General features: G+C 51.0%; 1 protein-coding gene across 2 annotated transcripts in view; it reads left to right on the top strand.

Annotated features, from left to right (window-relative positions):
* The window catches only part of HLF (hepatic leukemia factor), a 47,304-nt gene extending 33,052 nt beyond the window's left edge, over positions 1-14,252 (top strand). The window contains exons 3-4 of one of the 2 annotated variants that reach the window (XM_005872555.1): positions 7,716-7,936; positions 13,133-14,252. In XM_005872555.1, the coding sequence (XP_005872617.1) occupies positions 7,716-7,936; positions 13,133-13,348 (437 nt within the window). In that variant the 3' untranslated portion in view covers positions 13,349-14,252. Of the gene's footprint in view, positions 1-7,715; positions 7,937-13,129 lie in introns of both variants that reach the window. The other variant, XM_005872554.1, reaches the window with a different exon arrangement.
* The last annotated feature ends 5,256 nt before the right edge of the window (positions 14,253-19,508 follow it).

Here is a 19,508-nt window from a genome sequence, read left to right as displayed (position 1 = left end):
GGGTTCTGGCCCGGGGTTCATTTCTCCCTCCTGCCTGAGCGGTGTGTGGGTGACTGACCGGATGGAGACATCTTCCCAGGCCCCAGGAGACCTGGAGGAGAGTGTGGTCACTGGGAGTCTGGAGGCTGAAGATGGCTCCGAGAAGCACGCAGGCTGGAGGCAGGGATCTCGGCGAACAGAACCGGCGGGGACTCCGTGTGAACTTGAGTGAGAGAAGGGCACAGGGCGCTGGCCAGGGGCCAAGGCCAGGCAGCGTTGGAAAAGCGTGTTTACTTGTGGGCGCGCAGCTTGGAGACGCACACAGGAAAGCATTTCCGTGGATCTCCTTGAGAGACCGCACAACCACAGACACACCTGAATGCTATTCGTGTTCATCCGGAAGCTCGGGCTTTAAAACAATCCTGTTTTTCTTCCTATGTTTGTTTGGCTTGGATTGGGGGGTGGGGGTGGGGAGAGGAGGAAGGGTGTTGTTCGGGCAGAGTGCGGGCTGTTTGTTCACCGTGGGCTCCTGGCTTCTCAGTGGATGCGAGGACCGTGTCACTTATCCCGTCCCCTACCCCACTCTCTCCTCTGTGTTCAAACAAAAATTTAACTTCGCCCGGAGGAGGGCAGTCAGCTTAAACACCCACTGTGGCAGCACCTCAGAAAGTGCGGGTTTCCGATGGCTGGGCCTGCACCTTTCTCCAACTCAGACAATTAAGGAGGCCCCCAGGGCCCACGTGGTGCCGATTCAAGGGGTGCACGTTGGCATCAGAAAAGGAAGGAGCCTCTGAAATAGACTCCAGGGACAGGCGAGCTTGTTTCTCTGCTGGAGAAGAAGGCATCCGCATCCTCGGACGCCCAGTGAATTGCTCAGTTGCTCAGTTTCGCCATAGGCAAGGGGTACCCATTGGCCTGCTTCTAGGGACGTCGGAGGGCAGAGGGAGGCGGCCGGTGGGGGGCACATAGTCCACCCAGGGCCAAGTGAGCATGGACATGAAAGCAGCAGCCCCCCGCCCTGCTCCTCTTCGGGGTGACTGTGCCCACACCCCAGGGGCTCTGAGGACGGCCTCGGACACACGCTAGACTGGAGCCTCCACTTGAACCTCCAGACGTCTCCTGTGGCTTGGCCTCCGGTGTGTGGACTCAGGGAGGCTGGAAATGGTCACTGGCTCTCACAGCCACTGTCGCCAGGGCAACCTAGGGAGGGACTGGGCCTCTATGCTTTCAGGACCGCCGAAGCACAGAGGAATGCGAACACTCGGAGCCAGTGGGCAGCTGGCTGGGACGTGACCGTCTGTTTCCCAGGCCTTCCCCTCACCACGCATTCCCTGCCGTACAAGGAAACGAGGCCTGCATTCTCCCGCTGCAGTTCCGTACCTGCGGGGTGTGTGTGTGTGTGTGAAGGACATCGCCTCTTGTTTCCCACTCACAACCCTCCATACCCACCTCAGGGGGCCAGCGTTGCAAGATCTGAACTGTATCTCATGCAGGCCATAGTCTCAGGCACTGGGAGTTCATTTCCGGCCCATCTGCTACTTCTCTGTGCCCTGAGGTGCTGGGGCAGCTATGGGGCAAGGGGACGGGGAGAGGGGGCTGTCTGGGGGCATGGTGAGAAGTCAGGGCCCACGCGAGCTCTGACCACAGCTGGGACATCTGCTGCATCCTGTGTACCTGACTCCAAACGTCTATGGTTTGAGCTCCTCTGGTCTCACCTCTCAGTTCCAGGAGGTGGGTTTCTGCTGACACGCCGGCCTGGAGCGTGATGATAAACGCGCTCGGAATGAGAGGCTGGTTAAGCCAGCCCCGGCGCCTGCCAAGGCAGGAGCTGCTGAGTCACGTCCGGGCACCATGGGCACCTGCACAGTCCCAGGGCAGAGGGCTTGTCCTGGACACGGGGTCACATGGGCTGCAGGTGGAGGAGAGTGGGAGCCAGGGGAGTGTGTGAGGGGAGGTGTGCCCCCACAGCCCTGGAGGGGCCCTCCCACCTACTGCCCATCCCACCTGGCCCTGTGAGATGATATCATTTCCCCACTTGACAGACGAGGGAACAGGACTCTCTGTGCTGCAGCGACAGGCCCTGGGCCACAGAGCTGTTTAGGGGCAGAGCCATGATGAGTCCACGTCTGTCTGCACCTGCTGATGAGCCGTGAGTCTCAGGGCAGGTCAAGGGGGAGGGACGAAGGCCAGAGCAGAACCTCAGCACAGAGTCCCAAATGCCTTTCTTCACTCGAACGGGCCAAGCAAGCGTTCCTTGAAATACTGCTAATGTAAGGGCATGGACGTACAACATGCCTCCCTGTGCCACGCCCTTGGAAGCCAGCTTCATAGCCCCCTGAGAGACTATGTGAGACATCCTCTTAGCCAGGAGTCCTCCCCCTCCCCCTCCCCCTCCCCCAAGAGGCAGGTCTCAGCCATCAGAGGCTTTTTAAGGGCACATGTTGGGTTTCGGGCTCAGTCCCCAGTAGGGGGCGTGCAGGAGGCAGCTGATCAATGATTCTCTCTCATCATTGATGTTTCTCTCTCTCCCTCTCCCTTCCCCCACAGCCCTGGAGGGGCCCTCCCACCTACTGCCCATCCCACCTGGCCCTGTGAGATGATATCATTTCCCCACTTGACAGACGAGGGAACAGGACTCTCTGTGCTGCAGCGACAGGCCCTGGGCCACAGAGCTGTTTAGGGGCAGAGCCATGATGAGTCCACGTCTGTCTGCACCTGCTGATGAGCCGTGAGTCTCAGGGCAGGTCAAGGGGGAGGGACGAAGGCCAGAGCAGAACCTCAGCACAGAGTCCCAAATGCCTTTCTTCACTCGAACGGGCCAAGCAAGCGTTCCTTGAAATACTGCTAATGTAAGGGCATGGACGTACAACATGCCTCCCTGTGCCACGCCCTTGGAAGCCAGCTTCATAGCCCCCTGAGAGACTATGTGAGACATCCTCTTAGCCAGGAGTCCTCCCCCTCCCCCTCCCCCTCCCCCAAGAGGCAGGTCTCAGCCATCAGAGGCTTTTTAAGGGCACATGTTGGGTTTCGGGCTCAGTCCCCAGTAGGGGGCGTGCAGGAGGCAGCTGATCAATGATTCTCTCTCATCATTGATGTTTCTCTCTCTCCCTCTCCCTTCCTCTCTGAAATCAATAAAAATATATTTTAAAAAAAAGAAAGAAGGAAGAGAGGAAAAGGGAATGGGGTGCTGGTTGCCTATAACTTCCTGGGGGCTCTTGACCATGAGGCTATTCCTGCCTTTTGGGGGGGACCACCTGCTGCCCAGGAACATGTGGATCTAGAGAGGAGGGACCTGCAGGGTCCTCCCCTTTCTTCCTCTCCTGCCCCTTTAAGGGGAGCGAAGTGGATGGGAAAGAGCATGGGCTGTGGGTGGAATGGACCGAGACGGGGCTGCACCTGACCTTCTAGCTTTCTGGCCCCACCCCCATTTCCTCGTGCAGAAAGTGGGGGGCACCTACCCCCCTGCAGTGTGGACTGAGGGTTCAGTGCAATGGTCTAGTGAGGTGCCTGCTCAGGCCCCCACCAGGACTCACTTAGGTGCACCAAGTCCATTGCTTCCCTCAGGCCATTTCCATGATTGAGAACTTGCATTTTATCCCGACCAGCAAGGCTCAATGGTTGAGCATTGACCTATGAACCAGGAGGTCACAGTTTGATTCCCGGTCAGGGCACATGCCCAGGTTGCGGACTCGATCCCCAGTGTGGGGTGGGCAGGAGGCAGCAGATCAATGATTATCTCTCACCGTTGATGTTTCTCTCTTCCTCTCCCTCTCCCTTCCTCTCTAAAATAAATAAAAATATATTATTTTTAAAGAAAAGAGCTTGAGTTTTGGAGTCAGAAAGATGGTGAGGTTAGTCCCTGCTTCTTCTACCAGCTGGGCAGCCCCAGGCAAATGATTATTTCTGAACTTGTTTTATACTATTCCTATTCTTTATTTCCACGTTTGGAAAATGGAAATACCAATGATTCCACCTTCCTAGGGCTGTGGTGGGGATTAAATGAAATAATACATTGGCTGGTGAGGCCAGGGCTCCACCCAGATACTATGGCTGTGACTCAGGGTGATTCCACCCGGGGACTTCACGCGTTCACCCCTCCGTAAAGGGTAACAGATGGACCCCTTCCATTGCTTGCATACTGGATTGAATTGGCCTATAGTTTTATCCGTGTTTCTGTTGACAGCGGTTACTGTGCGGAGAGAGGTGTTGGAAAAGGGCCGCTCAGACCAAAGCGATCTTTACAGCAGGCCGTGGAGCTTCCGTGTGAGCAGAGGGAGGTGGTTTTGGGTGGAGACAAGTATCGTAAGGAAATGAAACGGGACGGTGCAGGGGAGCCGGGGAGCCGAGGAGGTGGCATTCGAGCTGGTGTCTGGATGCGTGTCAGATTGGGAACATTTAGAAAATGAATATTTAATTCCGAGGAAGTGCATTCTCGTAAGTGTTGGTGCAAGTGTAAATAGATGTGACAGTTTAGCAGAACGTTTGGCAACATAAGACGCACATGCCCGTTGCATGAGCAGTGCCATTTCGTAGAATCTTTTTTACAAAAGTGCTCACATACCTAAGAACCCGTCCGTTGGAGAGTCATTGGGGAAATATACTGAACCTTTGAGAAGAACAAAGGAGTTCTCTTCCTTTACACTAACACGGGAGATGTGCCTGGTATATGGAGAGCGTTATGGAAGAGAAACGGTAGTCATAGCGTGTCTGTGCAACAGCCAAGGTCTGAAAGGCTCACACAGGTAGCTAAGGGGGACCACCTCGCGAAGGGGCAACAAGATGGTTGGGCGACAAGGGAGAGGATTGCTTCTTGACCCATTTCTGCATTTGTTTAAATGTTGCAATGAGCATCTTTGGTGATTTTTTTTAAAAGTTATGCAATGATGCATTCTCAAATTGAGAATTCTTACAATACAATTTTGCAAACCCACAGAAGGTAGGACAAAAAGTAAAGATCCTCCTCCCCATTACCCAATGAGACTTGACATTTGGAATAAGGGGGGTTGGGGGGATGAGTCCAGCCAAGTTAATTCAGTAGAAAATGTGGATAACCAAGATGGTGAGAGTGTAGCTTTGGGGAGAAGGGGACCCCGCTGTGTTGCTCAGGTCCTTTGCCCTTTGCTGTTTTTTGACGCTGAGGAAGCCATGGGCCTCGTCTGGGGTCCAGTTCGGTTTTCCCCATTCTGCAGGTAGGGCTGGCCTACTTCCATCGGAAGAAAGGGCTGGAGAGAAGGAATGCCGAGGAAGGCCCTGCCTGACCGGGAAGTGGTCTTGTCAGAATGCCCAGGGATGGACGTCGGAGCCCAGCTCGCCAAGGGCCACTGTTAAAGAGGAGCACTCTTTGTAGAAGCTGGACTCTGATGTAGGGACCACGGTGAGGAGGGTGGGCATGAAACAGATCAACCACGAAAGACCATGAGTTCTGGTAGAGGAGGGTGTGTGTGTGTGTATGCGCGCGCGCGTGTGTGTGTAAGGCTTAACATTTATAAAGCAATAAAGGAGAACATTTTACTACTTTTAATATAGCATAACAAACAGAATACTGAGGTACTAGGGGGGAAGTCAAAGTAACTTGGAGCCATTCGGTTTAGGAAACACTAGTTAAGAGAGGCTTGCAGAGGGTAGGAGAAGCGTGCACGCCTGTGTGAGTGTGCGTGCGCTGGGGGAGGAGGGGTGGGGCGGTGGTCATAGAGACGGGGCACCGGGTAGCTATGTTATTAAGTTCAAAGAGAAATTCCAAAGGGAAAATAAAAGCCCCGTTTGACTCAGACGTGGTTCGTTTTTGAGGCGATGTCAAGAGGCACGAGATCAAATCCAGCTCGACACGATCCAATCCAGAGCCCAGCTCAGCCTGGCTAATGCGACGTCTCCATCCTCTGCCAATGCCGGGGGGGGCCCTTCGCTTCCCCTTTGGCAAACAGGAGACAGAAGGAGCTCAGCACAGAGCGGGGGCTGAAAGGTCACCCAGAACATTCATTTTGCAAGCTCCCCACCAGGCCTTTCCAGGAGACAGACGAGCCCGGTTTCACAGTTTTGCTAGAATGCAAGCCCCTGGCTGCGCACTTCAACCTGGGGTGAGTTTTAATGAAAGCTGCAGGGTACGCACACGCTGCCCAGCCACTGGCTGCAAGGAGGAGGAGGAGACGGGCCGAGCAGAGCTGAGCCGTGTCCACTCCTTTATCCTCTGGGCCTGAAAGGAGTGATTGAAAACTTCAGGCAAAACTAGAAGTAAGATTCAGAGCTCCCCACGTAAACAGTGTGGTCTGTTAGGAAGTTCATTTCACCAGTGAGACGCACTATGAAACTCAGGAACGCTGCTGTCCAGTGGACACCAGTGCGTTTCCGGGGGTTAGCCTGTAGGACCTTCAAGTGGAAGTGAGGCCGTCTCCATTGTGTCCTTCCTACTTCATTAGATGTTCCTGGAACCTGTCCCCGGGGCCAGTCATCAGCGTGCATGCGTGGGTTATCACAATGGCCTGGGAGCTGGTCTCCCACCCCAGCCTTGCCCCCTTCAGTCCATCCCTCACGCCACCTGAGTCTTCTCTCCAAAGCTCAGCTCTGCGCCCCCCTTCAGTGCTCAGAACCCTTCACTGACGTCAACTCGGGGCCTTTTATATCACCCCACTGCCCACCTTCCTGCTCCTAGTTTGCTGACACCTCGTCCCTCCACCTGTGCTCTGATTCAGTGCTGCAGCCACCAAGCCTGCTGTGGTTCCTCAGAAATGTAACCGTCTGTCTTGTGTTTATGCCCAGATTACCTTTTCGGGCTAATTATCTTTTGTCTCAAGATGCGGCTATGCCAGGCGTCATCTCTAGGAAACGTCCCCTAACCTCCCTGTTATGCACTGCTGCCCACACTCTGGACGCACGTGAGGTTGGCATCCATTCGGGCACCGTCACTGTGTCCTCACTGGCTAGTTATTGGTCTGGTTCCCTGATTTGCCTGGAAAACACCTTGAAGGTAACAGTCATGTATTTCTAGCCATTGTACCTATAGCACCTGGCATGGAGCTGGCCCATGGATGTGTTGCAGAAAAGAATGAACACAGGTGTTTGTTTGTTTTTTAATATATTTTTATTGATATCAGAGAGGAAGGAAGAGGGAGAGAGAGATAGAAACACTGATGATGAGAGAATCATTAGTTGCCTGCCTCCTGCAAGCCCTCTACTGGGGATCCAGCCCACAACCTGGGCATGTGCCCTGACAGGGAATCGAACCCTGACCTCCTGGTTCATAGGTCGACGGCCAACCCCTAAGCAATGCCGGCTGGGCTGAACACAGGTATTTTTTAATTTAGTTTGTGACCACGTGTTTGTGGGTCTTGGTTGTACACGATCTGAGTAAAGTCCTGCTCAGTGGTGCTCCCAGGAACACAGTGGGGATGAATAAGATGAACAGGGTTAGGGTCGGATATCAGTAACATGCAGACTTGTCACTCACCTTGAAGCATCACCAAGCTGTATCTACTGGGTCTCCCTAGGGCAGTAGTTCTCAACCTTCTGGCCCTTTAAATACAGTTCCTCATGTTGTGACCCAACCATAAAACTATTTTCGTTGCTACTTCATAACTGTAATGTTGCTACTGTTATGAATCGTAATGTAAATATCTGATATGCAGGATGGTCTTAGGCGACCCCTGTGAAAAGGTCGTTCGACCGCCAAGGGGGTCGCGACCCACAGGTTGAGAACCGCTGCCCTAGGGTGTTGATGAATTGAAACTCCCGTGTTGTTCCAGGTCAGCTGTTGCCGGCGAACCGCAATACACCGAGTCCCATCGATCCCGACACCATCCAGGTCCCGGTGGGTTATGAGCCGGACCCGGCAGACCTCGCCCTGTCCAGCATCCCTGGCCAGGAAATGTTTGACCCTCGCAAACGCAAGTTCTCCGAGGAAGAACTGAAGCCGCAGCCCATGATTAAGAAAGCTCGCAAAGTCTTCATCCCTGAGGATCTGAAGGTAAATTGGAACTGGTAACCAGGCCGTGGGCAGGTAGAGAGTGGGAGGCTTAAGAGGCGGATTAAAAGGGTGACCCCGGGAAGACCACACAAGCTGGTGAACAAAGGACTCTTGATTTCTGATCCTCTTTCTTGGCATGTGACTCTCAGCAAGTTGCTTCCTCGCTGGGTGTCTTCTGAAACATGCCTTTCATGTCTCTATAATGCACAGAAAGAAGGAGGAGCGATAAAATGTTGGAGATATTTGCAGCCCACGAAGGAGGCAGTCTGCAAGGAAACACATGAAAGGTCAATAAAATCAAACTATAACCTTTCAAGGTTGGAAAGAGAGAAAATCATTGGGGAAGGGCATCTTGGCCTCCCAGTCTTCCGAGGGAAATTCCCTGTGGGGATTGATTGATTGATAACTAATTGCTGTCCTTTCCTCGAAGGCCTCGGGGAACAACAGCTGGAAACGGGACCCCTCTCCACATGGCCAACCTCGGGTGACCAGGGCGGGATTTTGTTAAAGAAGCTGGTGGGTCCCCTGACACTATTTCTTTGTAATGTTCACTCTGGACCTCAAATAATGATCACTTGAATATCTCAACAAAAGGTTAATTCCAAGTTGGTTTTTCTCTGCTGTGTTGAAGGGGCACATTATTTATAAAGGAACATAGATTTATCTTGGTAAGTCAGATGCAACTTAAAATTATTCTGACACATTTAATGAACCTTAGGGAGGGAATTCTTTAAAATGTTGCATGTCCACTGGCATTAAATTAGAACCACTTTTGATTAGCTGTTGCTTAGACTTGTGTGTTTATGCTTCATTCCAAGCGTATGGACAATGAAGATATGATTATCTACATTCAAGGTATTGGCAGCAAGCGTAATTCATTAACCCTTTCCTAATGTCTGACCCCCATCTCTCGGGCCTCAGTATGGTTCCGATGGAGTGTGGCTCCTTGGCTGGGAAATGGGAGTTTGGGGCGTTGTCCTGGGACTGGCTTAGACTCCTTACCTCTACTTTTCCATCCAGAAGGAGCATTGGAGGGGAGGTGTCTGGCAGATTTGAATCACTGCCGTCGTCTCCGTTCCTGGAGGGATGCAGAATTGTCAGGGCTGAGCAGACCTCCGAGATTCCCTAGACCAAGTTACCCTTTTGTAGTTGAAGAAATGGAGAGGCAGAAAGTGAGATAGGCGAGCACTGCTCACTGCTAGGTAGAGCAGCGGTTCTCAACCCGTGGGTCGCGACCCCTTTGGCGGTCGAACAACCCTTTCACAGGGTCGCCTAAGACCATCCTGCATATCAGATATTTACATTACGATTCATAACAGTAGCAACATTACAGTTATGAGGTAGCAACAAAAATAATTTTATGGTTGGGTCACAACATGAGGAACTGTATTTAAAGGGCCAGAAGGTTGAGAACCACTGAGGTAGAGGAAGGCCTAGCCTGGTCCCCGAGTCTTCTAGCTTCCAAACAGGTCACTGTAGCACGTTGCCCTGACAGGGGCTCCTGGGGGACAGACCAGTAGCTGTCCCCCTGAGAATCAGAAGAGGAAAGTGCATAGTAAAACACCAGAACATCTAACCTGGCCAGGGAATGGCTGGTTAGCCTACGACGGCGTGTGAAGGGGCACCATCGGGTTAGGTCCTTGGGCGAGTAGGTATCTTCTTTGGACTGGATGGTTTCTCTCATCTTGTGCGCCTAGCCGTCTGGCTGTGTTTCAGAGCTCATCTCTTATACTAAACCCAGGAACCCGTGCGGCGTGGATTTCCTTTTGAATGGAAGGTAGTTTGAAAGGATGCTGCTGAGTAATAGACGTAGCTCCCAGCCAGACCTTCGTAGGGTCTCCAAATTTACAAGGTCAAAGCAGAGGGCAAGCCTACCTAACATCCCAGGTCACCTTGGCAACAGAGAGACCACGTGGAAACCTTCTGGGCTGGGATTCTGCATCTCACTGTTGTCAGAGCCAGGCCTGACCTTTTCCCGCGGCAGGTGGGAGCGGGCGGGGACATCCTCCTGCCGCGTGCCCTTGGATTTCTCCCGTTGGGAGGAAGCCTCGGGCCACGGACCATGCGCTCGTGGGAAGCGGGAAGCTCTGAGCTTGGGTGGGTGGCCCCAGCACTGGATGAGCAAACCTACTGAGTGAACCGGCCTTCCCCACCGCTGCCCGCTCTTCCTTCCTTGAGCTATGCGTTGGGTCGGCATGCGTCCCCCGGGAGGGTGAAGGGGTGGCACACGGGGACTCCCAGCTGAGACTCTGATCACTTTGATATCTTCGTACTTTGCAGCATCCATTCGTTCACTTGACACATATTTTTCACTTGAGACAGAGAAGTTGGCTGAGTGAACTGGTGACTCCCTGGGCCCTGTGATGCTAGTGTGTGCCAAGCCCTGTGTCAGGGGCTGGGGATTCGGAGGTGAACTGGTCCTGGCATTGTTTCTTACCCTCCAGGCACTCCTAGTCTGGTGAGAAGGGATGCTGGCCTGGTGGGGGGAGGAGGCATCAGGAAGATGATGGGAGAGGACTGAGGGCTCGGTCCTTGCTGGGTGGGGGTGACTGGGCAGCCAGGTGGCATCTGCCCCTGGGGGCGGAGGAGAAGGGGACAGGGGATGTGGTGCCAAATGTATCAGCCCCTCAGTCTCCTGCAATACAGAGGGCGGCAGCCTGGCTTCTCTCCGCCAGGACAGCCCTGCATCATCCCTGCTTTCTGCATCCTCCCTCCATTCCTGTCCCCATTCTTCGCCTTTCCTAACTCATCTCCAGGTGTGGACAGGGGAGGCTGAGGGTGTAACCGCCTCAGAGGTGAGAGCTCTAAGAGACGGAGAAGTTGGTTGAGTGAACTGGTGGCTCCCTGGGCCTTATGATGTGGTCACAAACCAAGTACATGGCCTACACCCCATCTGTCCCCCAACACACACAGCTTCTACAGTATCCCAGGGGGTGATTCTCACGTCCTTCCGCACCTCGTGGGCGCCTGTTGCCCTGGGTGCAGGTTCGGACACATCCTAAGTCAGCCCCTCTTTTGAATGACCTTGGAAACCACACTCCAAGGAGCATTGAGGAGGCTGGCAGACCTCCTGACACACCACCGGAAAGGGGGGTGCGGGGGGAAATTGGGGTTTACATCAAAGAAACACACACAACTTGGGGCTATACCAGAGGCTACACTTGGGCCCATTCAGCCCTGGGAAACCTTTCACTCCCCCAGCTCCTCCCAGCCTCTCTCATCCACTGGCGTGGCCCTCCGCTTCCTCCAGCCCCCTGCTCCCTTTCGGAAGCAAAATAACAAATCCCACCAACAGCCGTTGCACACCTGCCCAAGCTAACTCCTCTCTAAGGACAGTTCTGGTAGCAGCCAGTACGAAGGTCTTTTGTTTTCCCAGTTTGTTACATATCATCATGAAATATATAGAAAGCTGAGAGCGCTTTGTAAATAAAATTCCAGCCTGTGAAAGCCACAGAGGTGCCTGCACACGCTGTCCGTCTCACACCTTCTGTCCTTGATTAGGGCAGATGTCTGCTGAGGGTCAGGGGCAGGTATGGGGGCGGGCCACTGACCTTGGACCTGGCTTACAGCCTTGGCCCCAACCCATGTGACCTCGTCCAGTGCCAACTGCCCCTTGGAATCCTGGGGGAGGGTGAGAACTGGCCTCACCCACTTACTCTGGGTGGCCTGTAACTGCAGGTATTAGGCTTGCCAGGATCCAGAGTGATTTGCTCTTGCCAGTTGTTGAAAAAAGGGGCAGGGGGAGTGGCAAAATGCACCAGGTGGCACCATAGATCAGTTAGGAAGGTCTAAAAGAAGGCTTGCCAGGAATGTTAGTCTTCCCAGGAGTGTTTTCCTTTCTTCGGGCAGGAGGAGCCGGGAGTGGGGAGGGGGAAGAAGGGACCGCTTTCTTGTTGACCACAGTTAAACATTACTCAGGCTAATTAATGCGCAGAGACCCGTGAAACAGGAAATCAGAGTAAATGATTTAAATGCTAGCCACCACTGTGAGTATGTTGATGTGGTGGCAGGTAGAAGTTTGGTGGGTTTTTCTCAATTTCTGTTTTTAATTGCCAAAATGTGCATGCCCATTATGTCATATGCCAACAGTTCAGAAGGATATAAGCTAAAAAGTTAAAGATCCCACCTTTCTCCTTGGACCTCTCCCTCGAATCCTCCTCTGAAGGCATCACTTTTCACAGCTTGGCATCAATCACTCTGGGCCTCTTTGTACGGATACGTAATATTGTGATTTTTTTTTAACCAGAGTGGGATGAGGCCACACACATTTATCTACAGATTACTGTTGTTTCCACCCACATCATGGTATATCATGGACATCTTTCTGGTTTGACTGGATTATCATTTTTAATAGCTGCAGAGTATTCGCCATCATTATGTAGTTATCAAATCTCTTACCAATAATTAGGTTCCTCTCCCCACTCCTTTCCTGTTGCAAATGGTGCCGCAGTAAACATGGTGCCTGTGTCTTTGTGCACACGCATGAAGGTTGCTGCAGGAGGAGACGTTAGAGGTGGAGTAGCTGGATCAGTAGTACGTGCATTGAAGTAGTTGACAGATATTGCCCAGTTGCCTTCCAGCAATATTGTATCAACCCTAAATCCAAAAGCTTATGAGGCCCAGCCAGAGTGGCTCAGTGGTTGAGCCTTGACCTATGAGCCAGGAAGTCATGGTTAGATTCCTGGTTAGGGCACATGCCTGGGTTGTGGGCTCCATCCCAGTAGGGGGTGTGCAGGAGACAGCCCATCCATGATTCTCTCATCATAGATGTTTCTTTCTCTCTCTCTCTCTCTCTCTCTCTCTCTCTCTCTCCCTCCCTCCTCTTTCCCCTCTCCCTTCCTCTCTGAAATCAATAAAAACATATATTTTTTAAAAAGCATGAGAGTGCCCGTGGAAGAGAAGGGTTCGAAAAATAACAATTTCAGCAAAAAGAGTGGACCTCTCCTCCTGGGGCACATGCCCTGCTGGGCAGAGGGTAGGAGCGTGTGGTGACAGGCCGGTCCCTGCTCTGGGAAGGGAGCCATGGTCCACGGACTCCACTCAGGGTTGCTGAGACTGTCAAGGAAGGAGCCGCAGGTTAAGACTCCTGGGCTGGTGCCTGGGCGCAACCCCAAGGCCCGCCAGCGGCCCGGCGGGCCCTCAGCTCTGCCGAAATCTAATATCTTGTTTCCTTTTCCTTCTGCACCTACCGAGCAGGATGACAAGTACTGGGCAAGGCGCAGAAAGAACAACATGGCAGCCAAGCGCTCCCGCGACGCGCGGCGGCTGAAGGAGAACCAGATCGCCATCCGCGCATCCTTCCTGGAGAAGGAGAACTCGGCCCTGCGCCAGGAGGTGGCCGACTTGCGCAAGGAGCTGGGCAAGTGCAAGAACATTCTGGCCAAGTACGAGGCCAGGCACGGGCCCCTGTAGGACGGTATGGAGGGGGCTGGCTTTGGACTAGATGGAAACTGCGTCCCCGTATGACAGCACCACACCCCACCCGCCCCTCCCGACATCAGCACTTTACCGGAGGCATCAATCAACACAACTGACTCCCGCTGTGGCGTGTGCGCGCTGGGCGCACGGGCTTGAGCGCGCGTGTGGCCAGCGGTGTGCGTTCCTTTGCACTTGCCATTTCCAGAGAACCCTCTCATCCTCTTTTAGCTCCCCAAACAGAAAGGTGCCATGTTTTTACTGGACTGTGGAGACCTCTGGCGGGGTTTCCTGCCCCTCTCCTCCTCCCCACTCCTGCCCTTTCCACGCGGCTTTGTGGTCGCTCTTCCCTGCTCTGCCAGGACCCTGTGTTTGGATCCACCGAAAGGGCCCTGGGAGAACAGGAGCTCTCAGTTTTCAAGACCCGTCTGTAAGTTACCACGCCAACACGGTGCACAAAAGAACCCAGCACTACTCCGCGCCCTCTTCAGTTGTAGGTCGCTTTCCTCATCTTTTCGGTTTGGATGATCATCGTCTTCGCATTGAAAGTGCTGTTCAGATTAATTAGATCCCATATTTTCTTACCGTGCTATCTACTAAGTTTCCTTTTCATTCTGCCCACCCCAGATCCGTAAGAGTACTCTTATAGACCACAGAGTGTGTTTTTGCACTGTCTGTACCTAAAGCAATAATCCTATTGTACGCTAGAGCATGCTGCCTGAGTATTACTAGTGGACGTAGGATATTTTCCCTCCCTGAGAATTCCACCCTCTTTTAAAAAACAAAAATGATAGCAATGCATTTGAGCATGCCCAGAACATCCCCACCCAGGACAGGGAAGCAGAGGGAAATGGCAGGTCTGAGAAGGAAGGGCTACTTTATCAGCATAGGAGCAAAAAAATAGTGCATTTTGGGAATGGCTTTTGACATGGATATGTTTGGTTTTGTTCTCTCCCTTCTCCCGTAACCCTCCCCCCACACCCCACTTTTATAGTTAACTTTTTCCATAGCCCTCTTGATATTCCCAACAACTCAATTAAGATTCAGTTTCCCCCGTTTTTTGTAATATATATATTTTTGTGACTTATACCTGGCTGTTTTTAAACATCAGTTAAGTTAATGAGTTGGTGTTTTGTATGATCCCTTTTCCTAGCGGTGCCCTTTTCGAATGCTTCATAAATTAATGATTCTGGAGCTTATGGCTCTTATCCTGTTTGCTTTTGAACGTATGTGCTTTTATAAAGTGGACTTCTGAGAAATGAATGTAAAAGACACTGGTGTATCTCAGAAGGGGATGGTGTTGTCACAAACTGTGGGTAATCCAATCAGTTTAACTGTTTACTATAGACCCAAAGGAGAGATGATGAAATTGTCTAATGTTTATACAGAGTAATTATAGGAAGTTCTTTTTTTGTACAGTATTTTTCAGATATAAATACTGACCATGTATTTTGGAAGACATATATTATATAGAGCAAAGAGAAAAGGATAACTAGTCCATGTTTTGAAATTATATAGCAAAGATATATATATTCGTCAACGTTGTACAGAGAAGAAGGGCTTGGGGGTTTTGATGTCTTTAATATTTTAAGCCTATCACTGACACATCAGCATGTTTTCTGCTTGGAAATTTCACGACAGTATCGAGGCTCGCTGTGCTGAATCCTGCTCTAACATATAGAAGGAGATTTCTTGTTCCCTAGTAGGTCTCAGAAAGAAGTCAGTGAACGTCACCCAAAAGCACAAAATGGATGTTAGTCAAATATTTATTGGATGCTACCGTGTTTTTTAGGGAAAGCATCTGCCACAAAAATGTTCACTTCAAAACGATGACTTCCTGGAATGGCGTATCACTGCAAACACCCCACACAGTTCAGTCCTTCCCGTGGGCACGCGCGTCTTAGGCGGTTGACGGTCGATATCGGTGCTATGTGTGACTTACGACTTGATGGATGTTCTGACTTTAAAGATTGTTCTTCCGTTTTGCTCAGTTGTGTCATGTCAAGAGATTCTGCTGTTATTACAAAGAAACACTTTGTGCTGGATTAAAACACCCTTTCCTCCGTGAGATTTCCTAGTTTCCTGCGTCTAGAGTACCTGATTCTTTAGTGACCTGGTGGGCTCCTGGTCAGCCCGCCAGCAGTTGTCTCGTGGTGTTAGTCTTGAGAAACCCGACTGGGCGGGTATTCCCACCAGGTATTCATTCGGTCCCAGGCGACAGAGGACAGTGGGAGATGGAGGAGAGTTGGAGCTGAAATGCATTGCTCAGGTGAATCACTAATGACAGAAACAAGCAAGACCTTGGGCAGTCTCAGGCAGATCTGAAGAAGCGATATTCAGTAAGAGACACAAGTGAGCCAGGATTGGCCTTTTTATTGGAAAAGAGGCTAGTTGCCATAATTGTTAAATGGCACTCTTCACTAAAGCAGAGACAAATGATATATGTAAGTGGTGACATGTTGAAGGGAGCGTACCCTGGACCACCCAATTCACTGATGTATAAAATGGTAGCCCCCCCCCCAAAAAAAAAAACAACAAAAACTGCATTTGAGTACTGGTCTTTCTTGGAATTAGATTGTTTGTATCAAATGAGCATCACAAATGTTTTCTGCAGAAGAAATAAAATGATCATAATAAAACGTACTCTTTCACCTGCCAGGAAAGGTTTCAGAAGCCTACCTCATCTTAAACAATTTTAAACTTTGGAGTCTGCACAGGTGCCTTATATGTAGGTCATTGCCACGGCACACACATGAGCACTCGCTCCTGGACTCACTGCCTTCCGTCCAGGCCCGTTAACTGGTGAGGCAGTTCTGCTAAATGCGTGGGAGGCCATGGCCCGGGGTGGCATGACTCGGGTCCACCGGAGTCAGATGAGTTCTGCAGACTGCAGCTATTCTAACAGTCCTGCTGTCATTTCCCCCCTTTCCTCATAAGCCTCTTTCAGAGATCAGTTACTTGGCCATTAACAATGAAGCCCAGTCGTGGTGTGCCAACATCCTTTAGACACGATTTGGAATGAGTGGTCCAGGGCTTCCTGGTGAGGTCCCATCGCCGTTTCTTCGGCCCAGACTTGCAGAGAAAGGCCGGAATTGCTCATCCTGTCCTGCCCATGCTACCTGTGGCGGCAGGTGGGGGATGGGAGGGCTGTAAGTGGCCATCTCCTTCTCTTGAGGAAGTGGCTGCCTTGCCCCTGCAGGTGTGGAGAGCACCTGCAACACCGTCGCTTAGAGCAGAAGGCCCTTTGTTGGAGGAGAGTGCAGAAGCGATTCTGGCGTGGGCTGGGCAGGACGCTGTACTAGGTATCCCAGAGCTTCCTTTCAGCTCGCTGGTCTTGTGAGGGAGCTCAAAATAATTCTGCATGTGCATTGACAAGGTCTTGGGTCTATTTTTGTTTTGTTTTTTAAGCCTGTTTTTTTATGTATTTTTATTGATTTCAGAGAGGAAGGGAGAGGGAGAGAGAGAGAGAAACATCAATGATGAGAGAGAATCATTGATCGGCTGCCTCCTGCACACCCCACACTGGGGATGGAGCCCACAACCCGAGCATGTGCCCTGACCGGGAATCCAACCGTGACCTTCTAGTTTGTAAGTCGACTGAACCCCACCTGCTGGCAATAATACCATTTTTAAAAAAATGAGCACAGCCTTAGCCTCGATCTTGATGAATTGAACTTGGCACGAAAGTCAGTACATTTCACAGAGGGCCAAATGTATATAAGGGTGTGTGTGTGTGTGTGTGTGTGTGTGTGTGTGTGTGTAACTATTTAAGTCAAGACATAAAAATCTTTAATTTTGGAGCACCTTACCAAACATCACAATAATCTACCATTATCTTTTTGGCAACACCACAAAGATTGCATCAGCTAAACAGGTAAAAGTTCACAGGAGGTCGATTTAATTGTGTACCATGATATGGGCCGTGTTTATGCTGTTCGACGCAAACCTTTATCTGTCTGTTATCCTTAATGTTTAATAAACTTTGAATTTTTTTCCTTTCTTTCATGTATTTTTGTTGACAATCTGCTAGGAATTACATTCTGTTCCCAACTCTATCGCCAAGAGAACATTTACAGAGATTAGTTACATAGATGATAAAATACTACTACATCATTAGCGAGACATAAACATTTCTTGCATATTTATGTGCCAGACCCGATGCTAAACACTCCCATGGAATATTCAGCCCTATGAGGTAGGGACGGCCGTTATTCCCATTTGACAGAAGACAAAATAGAAGGTTCGGGGAAGTAAAGAGCAGACCAAACATTACGCATGTAGGAGTGACAGAGAGGACTTCTCATCCGTTGAATGGGTAGTATTTAGAGCAGGGGTGGGGAATCTATTTTCTTCCAAGCGCCTATTTGGATATTTATAACATCATTCGTGGGCCATACAAAATTATCACCTTAAACATCAGCCTGCTACATTTGGTCAAACATTTAATTAACTCACCTCTAATGCTTTGGCAGGGCCAGACCCAGTGATTTCCCATGGCCCGCGGGCTGGACGTTCCCCACCCCTGATTTAGAGCCACGGTTTCAAATTCCCGCCCAACGTCTGTTTTCTGGGTGGATATACAAGAATCATTGGGGAACATACCACAGGGTATAGAGCCAGAGATGCTGACTCGGTAGAACTGGGGTGGAGCCAGGAAGTAATTCTTTAAAGGCCCAGCTAACTCCGACATGTGGCCACGAACCCGAAGCCAAGGATTTATAGGCTCAGCCTTAATTCGAGTTCATGACCCTTGGTGGAACCCACGTATAAGCTCCAGAAAGTCCATCATTTCCTGAAAGTGAACGCTGTTTTCGTGTATAACTGAACTTATTTTTTCTTGTCGAGTCCCTCTCCTCCCCTCCCCCTTCCCGCCCCCGACCCCCTTCAGGAGTCTGGGATGCAAGATGGAATGAAACCCCGGATCTATATAGGAAGGCTGATGTCAGAGCTGTTCCAGCCCAGGCAGCCTAGCAGCCACCTGGGGACTGCCCTGCGTGGGCTGCAGTCCCGGCCAAGGAACTCGGCATCTCTGGCACGAGACCGGGACTCTGCGGTGAGGAGCTCGAGGACTCAGATCTGTCACTTAGCAGGTATGTGACCTTGAACTGCTACTACACATTTTGGAAGCTAAATCTCCTGTGAAATGTCTGTGAAATGCCGTTCTCACTGCCACCCTTGAGGGCTGTGGGGAGGAATAATGACAGAACCAATGTGCAGGTGCCTGCTCGTCCCAGGCCCGCAATCAACAACCTTGGAGGGAGCCCAGAAAGGAGAATGTGCCCGGAGCACTTTTTCCAGTTCAATGTTTCAGACCATTTGTTCCTTCAAAGAGGACGGAAAACAGGTCTCTTGCTAAGGAGAAGGAGCAGGTGGCTGGTGGGGTGGGGAGGGAAGTTGGGGGCAATCAGGTTGGCAGGGGAGGGCAGTTGGGAGCAATCAGGCTGGCAGGGGAGCGGTTAGGGGGCGATCAGGCTGGCCTCAGGTGAATCACTAATGACAGAAACAAGCAAGACCTTGGGCAGTCTCAGGCAGATCTGAAGAAGCGATATTCAGTAAGAGACACAAGTGAGCCAGGATTGGCCTTTTTATTGGAAAAGAGGCTAGTTGCCATAATTGTTAAATGGCACTCTTCACTAAAGCAGAGACAAATGATATATGTAAGTGGTGACATGTTGAAGGGAGCGTACCCTGGACCACCCAATTCACTGATGTATAAAATGGTAGCCCCCCCCCCAAAAAAAAAAACAACAAAAACTGCATTTGAGTACTGGTCTTTCTTGGAATTAGATTGTTTGTATCAAATGAGCATCACAAATGTTTTCTGCAGAAGAAATAAAATGATCATAATAAAACGTACTCTTTCACCTGCCAGGAAAGGTTTCAGAAGCCTACCTCATCTTAAACAATTTTAAACTTTGGAGTCTGCACAGGTGCCTTATATGTAGGTCATTGCCACGGCACACACATGAGCACTCGCTCCTGGACTCACTGCCTTCCGTCCAGGCCCGTTAACTGGTGAGGCAGTTCTGCTAAATGCGTGGGAGGCCATGGCCCGGGGTGGCATGACTCGGGTCCACCGGAGTCAGATGAGTTCTGCAGACTGCAGCTATTCTAACAGTCCTGCTGTCATTTCCCCCCTTTCCTCATAAGCCTCTTT

This window comes from Myotis brandtii, unplaced genomic scaffold (assembly GCF_000412655.1).
Source record: "Myotis brandtii unplaced genomic scaffold, ASM41265v1 scaffold383, whole genome shotgun sequence".
Taxonomy (NCBI): domain Eukaryota; kingdom Metazoa; phylum Chordata; class Mammalia; order Chiroptera; family Vespertilionidae; genus Myotis; species Myotis brandtii.
This window is presented reverse-complemented; position numbering and strand designations above follow the sequence as displayed.